Source organism: Amphiura filiformis, chromosome 14 (assembly GCF_039555335.1).
Source record: "Amphiura filiformis chromosome 14, Afil_fr2py, whole genome shotgun sequence".
In the NCBI taxonomy this organism is placed as follows: domain Eukaryota; kingdom Metazoa; phylum Echinodermata; class Ophiuroidea; order Amphilepidida; family Amphiuridae; genus Amphiura; species Amphiura filiformis.
This window is the reverse complement of record NC_092641.1, coordinates 39997346-40008003: the sequence shown is the minus strand read 5'-3', so window position 1 is coordinate 40008003 and position 10658 is coordinate 39997346. Positions and strand designations below refer to the sequence as shown.

General features: G+C 34.6%; 1 protein-coding gene across 2 annotated transcripts; it reads left to right on the top strand.

Moving 5' to 3' along the window:
* Nucleotides 1-1653: 1653 nt before the first annotated feature.
* Nucleotides 1654-7609, top strand: LOC140169018 (uncharacterized). Of its 2 annotated transcripts, none has more exons than XM_072192306.1 (4): nucleotides 1654-1950; nucleotides 4875-5057; nucleotides 6096-6190; nucleotides 6917-7609. In XM_072192306.1, exons 2-4 carry the CDS (start codon nucleotides 4955-4957, stop codon nucleotides 7064-7066), a joined length of 348 nt encoding a protein of 115 aa, XP_072048407.1. In that variant the 5' UTR covers nucleotides 1654-1950; nucleotides 4875-4954; the 3' UTR covers nucleotides 7067-7609. The 2 variants fall into 2 exon arrangements, with proteins under 2 accessions (XP_072048407.1, XP_072048408.1); XM_072192307.1 differs by lacking the exon at nucleotides 1654-1950 and adding an exon at nucleotides 2574-2665.
* Nucleotides 7610-10658: the final 3049 nt, after the last annotated feature.

Below are 10658 nucleotides of genomic sequence, written 5' to 3'. Positions count from 1 at the left end.
AGTAAACGATACTGAAAGATGCATGTTACCAAATCAGGTAAGGAAAACAGTATTTGTTTTTTTTATAAGGATTTCATTAAGTTAATTGTTTGAAGCTACGGCTATAAATTTTGATCGCCATAAAGCAGTATACAGACTTTTTATTGTACGTAAAATATTGTATGTACTGTATGTACGTTATTTAATCTATTGCCATTCTATTTCCAGTAATGTTTAAGTTCTAACGAATGTTTGATGACGTAAAATCGATAATATATTTCTACTAGATATTACATGTAACATATTATCGATTTTTCGTCATCAAACATTCATTAGAACTTAAACATTACTGGAAATAGAATGGCAATAGATTAAATAACGTACATATTGTACATACAATATTGTACGTACAATACTCGGAGTCTGAAGCGCGCTTAAAAGTCTTCATTGATTCAGAGCAGATCTGAGACGACTGAAGCAGGTACATATTGCGAAGCATTGTCTTGGTAAGTCTAATCTATAGTGATGTTTCTTTTTGCACATCGTATAATCAATTTGATTTCTTTGTGCAGATTTGTTGTTAGGTACAGCATATTAGGAGTAGATCACGGGGATCGGGGAATAAATACTCCCATCAATAATGTTGATGGGGGATTGTCCATACAATCACCCCCCCATGTTGACGTCTGTATGTGGGTTTCTGACTAAATTAACCCCAGATTTGACATTGTAGCCTAAAAAAGCGTCAATGCGTCCGCACTTTGCGCAAATTTCACCAGTTTAGCTTCAATTGCATTCCTTATGTATTCTTTAGTGATGAAATAGGTGGGGTTCGAATTTATCACTTCAATTGAAGTGAATGAGAAATTGTTCACGTCACGTGCATCGGTGTACTTCGGTTATATTTATAAATGCGCTTTTATATATACGTACGTGATCACCTATGCGCTGCCATAACAGCTTGTAGATTGTACGTGTCGAAGTGACCAGGTGGTCTTCCTATACTTTTGAATACAAAGGCTGAACAACATGAGACTACTAATGTGCAGCAAAATTTTCTATTTTGTTCAACTTTGTGTTTATATTTTTAACGTTGAATATTTTATCCGTCATTAAATACTTTCAAAATGTTGTTTTTGATAACATAAAAATTATTGCAAATTCGGAATCCCCTAATGTGTAAGCTAATAATGTTGCTATTACTTAAATGTGATGATTATTTACCTACAGAGTTCCTATCCTTTTCTGTTTAGTTGTGAATACATGAGGTTTTGGTCACGCTTGCTGGTCTTGGTATGTCGTGCCATGGGTTATATGCGTATTTATAAAAGCGCATTTATAAATATAACCGAAGTATACTGTTTATGACGGGGGTGCCTGGAGATAAACATTGCCATCGAATGTTCGAGTTATGTGAGCAAAGGATTTCCTCGATCTGAGAGTTGCTTTGAGAGCACTCAAATCGATGAAATGTCCAGTTTGAGAGTCTCTCAAATCCAGGAAAACCCTCATTTGAGAGTACTCACAGATCGAAGAATTGTCCAATATGAGAGCTCTCAAATCCATAAAATAGCTCATTTGAGAGTTCTCTCAAATCGAAGAATTCTGCCAAATGAGAGTGATAGCGCCCTCATCACCATATCCGGTGACAATTCATTATTCCTACGAGCTGCATGAAAACGACGACGAGACGATTTTCGTATTTTTATAAAAATTCAAATTTAAAAAATATCATATCAATTTATAAATAATTATACCTCAAGTCGAAGTCAACAGGTAAAATTAAATTGTATCATGATCACGGACGGTGTAGTACTATTGTCAAAAGGGAAGAAAAAGAATGCGGTATTATCGCAAGTTCCGTGTTTCAACAACCAAAGCAAAGGCATCGTAAGCTTACTGAATGACATGAATGACTGACTCACGTCACTCTGCCGATGAGAACCAACGACCATGACGACGACGTACAATGTAAGTTCCGATATTTTTATGATCTAATTCATAATTATGCAAAGTGAATCCAAACAGTAAAGATGTTATCCCTTATCGAACAATTAAAAGGGCATTTCGTGATCCACAGCCTCATCCCCCCACTTTTCTCAAAAAAAGTTGAGATTTTTATATCATTGAAAGAATACCCTGGCTACATAATGTTTACGTACAAAATATTTCTTGCAGATTAATTCGTTTAGCAAAGATATCGCGAAATTTGAATTTCGTTCTGGTGCACCAGAACGAAATAATTACAACGTATTGTCTATCCAGTGTAATACACTAATCATGCATAACTCGCAAACGCAAAATCGGAATCAACTGAAATTTTGGGAATATGCTTTTTTCGTGGATATGTACTGAAAAATGTCATAAAAAGAGGATGCTAGGATCACAAAATACTCCTTTAAATATCAACTTCTTTAAATTTTACAAATTTTGTCAACTTCATGAATCATGATCGATGCCTTTCAATCATTAAGGCCCTTCACAATTGATTCCGAGTTTACTGTTCAAGATTTTAAAAATAGGACGAGGTGACTTTTAATTATTAATTATCTATTATTTTCTTTATACCGTACCACAACCAACTATCAAACCAGTTTGATGGGAGTCGGCATTTTATTTAATTATTGTACGTACATGAATGGTTACTTTTACACCTCCGCTTCCGCCTCCTTCTCCACCCTCTCAGGTGCAGTTATACTTTTTGTTTATTCATCATTAGGCCCTTCGTACTTGATTATTAGTTTCCTGTTTAAAGTCCGCGTCCAAAATTGAAAATCTCAAAATAATTAATTATTTTATTTTTATTTCTAATTTCTCCTTTAAAATAACTTTCAACTACTTCTACTTGTCATTTTCTGACTTTAATAATATCAACTATAAGGCTAATGAAAGTCAATTCCCAGTTTCCCGTTACATTATTTTTCATGACTGTGTAGGTGACCATTTCATTATTCATTATTTTATACCATTTCATTATTGCATCTGTTACAGGTGTAAACCAATAACTACCCATGTGTAGGCCTACATGTGAATAAATCACAGTTTGTAGTTTACAGATGTAGTTTACAACCACATGAAGGTGATTGTACAACTATTATCAAAAGTTTCACAATATTTTTTACGGGATGAGATCAGAGCAGAAAAAAAAAAAAAGTGCGGGACAGAGAATTGAGTAGGTATTCATTAATAATTCATTATTAACCATATACCATGCTCCTACTGCAAAGAAAATCCCTGAAAATCAACAGAAAGAGATTTATGATATATTTAAAACCACAATTATTTATTTGTTTGTTAAAGTTTGTTAGAAATCAACATTTTATTCAAAATAATGAAATATTTGGCCAGCAAATTGTTTTGAGCGGAGTAGGGTAACGGGAAACTGGGAATCAACTTTCATTAGCCTAATGATGAATGAACAAAGAGTACAACTCCACCTTCACTTATTTATAAAATAAAATATTGTTGTGAAATAATTAAATGCCCGCTCTAGTCAAAACAAGTCAATAGTTGCTTGTAATTGTTCAAACTAAATTAAGAAAATAAAAGATAATTAATAATTAAAAGTAACCTCGTCCCTTTTTCAAAATCTTAAACAGGAAACTAATAATCAAGTGCGAAGCGCCTTATTGTTGATATGATTCATGTTAGAAAGTAAATATTTTGCAATTTTCAATTTTGGATGCGGGCGGTTAACAGTAAACTTAGAATTTAGTGTTAAGGGCCTAATCATCATTGTATCATGTTTGTATGGTATCATACTTATGATACTATGATGATTCTCCCTGGAAAACTGATCACTCGGTTGGGGTTGTTCTCCGTTCCATCCAGTGCACACAATACCCATAATTTCTCACTCACGAGACCTGTCAAAAGGATCCCCTCGCAAAATCGCTATAGGTTTGTAGGGCCTTTCAGTTCCAGCAGACCTTCCATTTGTAAGGAGCTCTATTTGTAGCTCTGGAACTCCTCGGAGAGTTCCTCCTGAAAACTATCTATCAAGCTCCTCGTTTCTTGAAAATATCATGGTTTTTTTTTTCAATGGTGGACATTATAAATTGAGCTCCTAGTTGAGCTCCATAAAGTTGTTATCTGATTTAAAATAGAGCTTTACCAGTTTCCAGAAATGAAAGTCTCCAGCCAATTTTCTCTAGAAAACACCAATTTGCTTTTGTAAGTTTATTCCTCTGATAAGAAAACTTTTTCAATTGTTTCACCAAGACAAGAGGTGCGGGTATTTATTGTATAAAAAAAACCAAAAAAACCAAAAACATAATGTATGATCGTGAGTGACATCATACCGACCAAGAGAATAAATAAGTACCGGTATATTGTAATTTGTAAAACTCGCCCAAAGCTCGTTATACTTTATTTTAAAGCACCAATCATGCTAATTGTTTGCTATGGTCTATGGATGCAGCTACTTTAATACTTTTGCAGGCAGCTTAAAACAAGTATTATAATTTGTCATTTACATTGAAGTATCAGTATCACACTACACAAAGAACCCTGACAAAGAACATGCGTGAGCTTTACTTCCTTTTTCAGGCTCCCGGTTTTAAAATCATGATCAATGTGATGATTTCTTCTGAAATTTGCCATTCTGAACTTGCTCTACATGTAGAAGTCAAGTCACAAATTTGCTCATCGATTAGGTTCACATTTGAGGCTAGAGAGTAGAGATCATTGCATTCAAAATTGAGTCGGATTCACTGACGCATGACACCACTCACACCCCAGCCGATCGTGACGACAACAAGTGGGTGTTTGTTTAAATTAGTTTATTTATATTACCGTATTCATTGTTCAGTGGTGTTACACAGCAGTTTGCTTGGCAAGAAGTACTAATACCATAATACAGTACTAATTTATTCTCGTTATGTTGTCTTTTGCAGACTTGCTGGTCCAGTGATAAGTCCTTTTACCTTTATATGATGCGTCTACTGTGATCTACAGCAGCAGTCAAAACACTACTATGAAGGGCCTACTTATGTACACCTTCTCAGCACAGAAGGTTCTCTTCAAGAGTCCAACGTGCGGCAACCAAGGAGCTATATTTACATGTTTGTGTGACCATGGTAAATACATACCAGTATTTCGGTGTTTTTTTTTTTTTTTTTTTCATTTATTATCCTGCCTGAATGACATTGTTAGATGTAAATCACCTTCCCATGTGTTGTATACAAGTCATTCCGACAGGATAATAAAAGAAGTGGAAATACAAGTGTAATTATATTCAAAAAGGTTTAAAAATCACAGACAACCGATTATGCAGCAGGAAACACTTCGATTTTTAACAATGTTAAGTTGCCCCATTAAAAATCAAGACAAATCACAAATGCGGTATGCCTCTAAAATTACAGTTCTACTGTATAAAGTAGGCATCAAACTTACATGTAGGCCCTATATAATATTATCAGAACAGACATCAAATTTATAATCTGAAATATTCTGAACTGATAATGTAATAAACACTTTTAAAAATGTGTACATTTGATACATGTTAATGATTTCTAAAATACATTTTGTCATATTCAGTTTTTTAGTGGCTTCCAGCATGCAGGCTTTTTAGTTGACCTTTTCATTGTTTCTCAGCTGATCTATTTCTGAATTAAATTTGCTGAAAAGTTAAAATTGTAATTTTGCATGTACCATGTGTTTTGAGTAGGGCCAGTAAATAGGTGGAGATGTTACATGCGCGCAACATTTTAGGGTTCATCTTTTTAATTTTCTCAGTAAATATGCAGCCTATGTAGTTAAATTGGGTGTCAAATTAAAGCTGTGATGAGACAAATACAGTAAACCTTCAAAAAGTTATTAACATTTGAATAATTTGCATCTAATTAGCATAATGTGCAGTGAATCAGGAGGAGGAGGATTTAGATATTCAGACATATCTTTACTGTTGATTTGTTGTGTTTTCATGTAACTAATGTAGGGCCGTAGAGATGCATGCCATATAGTCTATATAAAACCATGCCTAACTCAATTTAGCAACAAAATTGAGCATTTGCACCCATGTCTTGAATTGGTTGATGATTGTATTCATATCTATAAATTTAAGCAGACTTAGGGTAAAGGCAAACATTCTAAATTTCTTTTTTTTTAATTGACAGATGATTCAGTGCCATACAAGCTATGGAGAAGCATTCCGCATTACATTGGATTGTGGAAAGGAGACAAGACAAAGTCTATTATCATCATCAAAGAGGTTAGTACACTTGGGAACATCTCAAACAGTGCATGTACAGTTAAATGCAATTTTGTGTGATACATAAAATACACTGTAAAATATGCACAATAAATGCGCATGTATGCGCCGCGATCTTACAAGTTGAATCCACGCAGAGCACCCCAAACTTCTGACAATCACACAAGATGCTAACTACTGCTTGTCCAAGATTTTTTTTTATATATAAACAATAGTATACAATGGGCAAAATCCCTAAAATGAACACCATATTGAGGGGTTTTTTTAGCTAGTTATTTGCTATGCAATATTTCTTCACAAAAGTGTTACTATAAAATTCTCCAATAAAGTGTTACTATTTCAATGTGCCCCATGGGCCTCATGGAAGGACAGAGGATACCTTAAAACATCCACTGAATGAGTAATCCAGGCAAAAGAAGAAATAAAACAAACAAAACAAAAACTATCTATGCATGTGTCAAATCAGAAAGTGATCACTTAGACATGGACCAAACTGTGAATCAGGTGTCCTACTCTGCTCTTCCCTCTTCTCTGCTTTCGCTTTTCTTTGCCCACTCTATCCTTCCACTATACAAGTTAATATCATTTGCTCTTAAAAGTCAATGTATTTAAAATATAATGTTGCAAGATAATAAAAAGAGATTTATTTAATTCATATAACCTGGTTTTGCAAAATATTTAGGCTACAAATGAATTAAAATGATTCCTTTTGTGTTTTTATGACAGAATGTGTCAAATATCAACGCTGCAATGAAGAGTGGCGAGCTGCCTCATCTTGTAATATTCAACGAAACCAACTACATTGTAGGAGATGGTGTGAACATACAGTGTACGGATAGCTCTGCAGGTGCCTTTCTCCAACTGATTGCCTTGTAAATGTAAAATTGTTTGTAAATATCAAATTGATAATTTAAATCTAGTTAACTGGAAATCTAGACAAAAAATAGTAAGTCCAGTTGACTATATTTAAATTATCAATTTGATATCTTGTATTATGTGTTTCAATTTGAGTACCCGCAAATTTACTCTCAAGTATTAGGGCTTGTCCAAACACTTCTTACACCTGAGCTGTATGTAGGCAAGAGGTCTACCAAGTACAAGAAGTATCTGCAACCTGTTGTGTACTGCTGGGGACAGGGGAGTGATAACCCTCTGAAAAAATCAACATTGAACTTGAATAGCCTTGTGTGCATTTTTTGACTGAATTTTGAAGTCATCATTGGTTTAACACGTAATCACAAAAATGTCTCAAATAATTCCAAAAGTGTATGTATGTTATCAAGCACTATTTTATCAGTCTAAATCTATTGAGGTTTGACAGTGAATCTCATTGTAAGCAGTGTTGTTAATTTACCGGTAAATTAAAAAATGGCGTTAAATTACCGGTAAAAAATGGTAAAATAAGTAAATTAAGTAAATTATAAATTATAAAAAAAAAAAAAAAATCCAATTCTTTTCATATTAAGAGCTACATGTATATATACTTGAACACAGTCCTGTTTTGTTGAATATACCTTTCCAGATGAAAATCAGCTTCATAAATAAAGCTGAAGTTGTAAGAAGTGGCAATGGTAATTTTTTCATTCATTTTGAATCCAAAATTATTTATTTTCATGTGAAAATGTTTACATTGCACTGGAAAATATATTTTGTGCATTTGTTTTTCTGTGACGGGGACAATAGAGCTAAAAACGCACATCGGCTCGGGCGCCCAACGTCCAGGCAGTGTTGCCGTCATATTGTTTATGCTATTGGCTGTTGCTACATTAAATGACTGTCAGCCACCATCGCCTGGTTTCAACTTGCATATCTTATTTGGCTGATGTATACATGAACAACCTGAATGTTGTGTTATTTTGAATCTACTCAAATATGTCAGTACATTTCTGTGTGAATGTGGGTTAGCACTGTATTGCCCAGACATTTTTCATTTTTAAAAGGTTCAATATATCAACTATAATTATACCTGATTAGATACAAAACTGCTAAATGAGGTGTGTGAATATCCAATACTCTGTATACACCAATATTTGTGTTACAGGGTGTGCTGGTGTTCGCATGTGCTAGGGGGAGGGTGGTAAATTTTCACATGTCTGACTGGTAGAGGTCACTGAGCAGTCATGTGTACATCCATATCGGGAGGGTGCGCTTGTCAGCTGTTGCATGTGTCTCTTCTCATGTGTTGGCTGGGGGTAGATGCCACCTCGTCCCAGGTGCGGTTCTCTTTGATTAGTCCCCGGGCCACCTGGTTTGGGAATGTTCTCTGTATTCCTAGGCCATGTGGCTTGGGGATGGTTTGGAGTGGCCTCCGCACAACATGGGTCTAGTGTTTGTTCCTGACTGGAATGGGGGGCACGTGTGGTGGCTGACGGGTGCATCCTTGTGATGCGGATGTACACATATTGTGTTTAAATAGTGCAATAGTATATGTGACCCATTACATCGAAACAGACCACTTCGCGGCTAGCTTCATTGGCAGATAACAATGAAAGAAGATGGAAAAATATAAAGAAAATAAAAAGAATTCATAGCTTGTTTTGCCTCATGAAACATTTTTACTCTATCTGATTTCAACAAGGAAGGTGTCATTTTCAAGCTAAAAAGCAGCAGTTTATCCTAGTGTTTAAATCTCCATTTTCATTTCTGTCGCAAGGTGGTCTGTTTCGATGTGATGGGTCACATATATCTTATATGTAATTGCCCCAATGGGTTGGAGGAGTCACACCTCTTGGTGACAGTGTCTTGATGCTTCTGACTCTTCCAGGCTAGCCCATTGGGTCTATTTAATTTTTGTTTCCTTATGTAAAATTGTATAATTTGCTTTTTGATGTATTTTAGCTGAATTTGTAAAATAAAATAAAATAAAAAATGGTCATACTCCACTAACAGTTCACTTTCAAATTATATAAAATAAGTGCATGATTTCAACCATAGAACTTTTTCATGCAATTTGCCATTACAATGGTGCAAAAAGTAGAAATTCAAAAAATAGAGGCGTTGCTATAGAGCAAATCACACATGGCTTTAATATTAATGTCTTTAAAGCTGGAATACGCTGAGAATAAACCAGGAATAACATGCATGGTTCAAATATATGTTTAGGGCATATGATAAAAACAATATAGATGAACCAGGGAAGATGCGAAAAGAAACATTACAACCGTCCAGGATAAGGGAATAATATAAATAATTATTTGGACTTTAAAATGTCAAAACATTGTGTGTTGTAATCTTTGAAGTTGGGCACACATACATGTACTGATTTAGGCTGTGTTAACGCGGCTGTGTACTCTAGCCATTGTTTCTTTCTCAAAATTGAGTTTTTATGATATGTTTGTACCTTGTTATGTTTTTTATAAATACAAGGAATGAAAATCCAGATTTGTAAACTCCAACTGCAATATTTTAAGGATTTTATTTCACTATTCCACTCGTGTTTGAAATTGAAAAGGAAAGAAAATCTTTGTTGTACCAGCAAGGTACACGCCGCATAACAACTCATCGCTATGCGATCGCGCAATTTGTTAACGCACAAATACGCTACGAATACGCGACGCTTATCTGCATGCGTGGCGATCTTATGGAAACACCACGGAAGCACTGATTTCACAAAAACCTAGTGGTCAAATGGCTCCGCTTTTAGCTGATAAAATGTGGGTTTTTTCAAGTTCTTTCCCGATTTAAATATCAAGTTATGAATGGATTTCGCTCAAACTTCTCAAGGGGCTGTGGATTTACCCGATGTTCACGTAATATAAGTTACAAAAACGAAAACTGTCGCCTTCTCCTGTGAGATTCGATGAAAGTGCAAAATGTGACCACTTTAAACTTCAACGGCCATTATTTCAATGTTCATTTTCTCAGTAAAATGACGATTTAGGGTACACGATAACTCAATAAATACAGCATCTATAGGTAAGCAAATATGATCATCGTAAAAAGCATGATCGACTCAAGAAACGGTTTTCTCATTTTTTTATATTTTGGTCTATTTCCGATTTTGGGCATCATTTTGTGCAAATAGGCGTTTTTGAATTTTAAAAAGTTAATTTTGATGCCTTATATGGTCAATATCTCAAAAATAAGGCCAATATCAAAAAATAAAAAACCGTTTTTGGAATGGAGCCTCAAGATTGAGCTAAAAACAAAATAAAATATTTTGGAAAGAGTGTTTTTTGTTATGATGTACCTAACAAATATTGCCAAAAACTCACTTTTTGTGATTTTCTTCAAAATTGTTGTTTTTACCCAAAATCTGTATTTATATTAAGATTTATTGATGTCTTGCCTTCATAACAATGTATACTTTTATATGTTTTGCGCGAATAATTACAAAGTTATTGCACTTTTACTACATGCATGTCTGAGAGTACACAGCCACCTTAACCTTAAGAAATACTGGGTGGTGTTTTTTTTTTAACTTAACTGTTCATGCAAGATATGAAGAGCTTATTTCCAAACCGTGTTA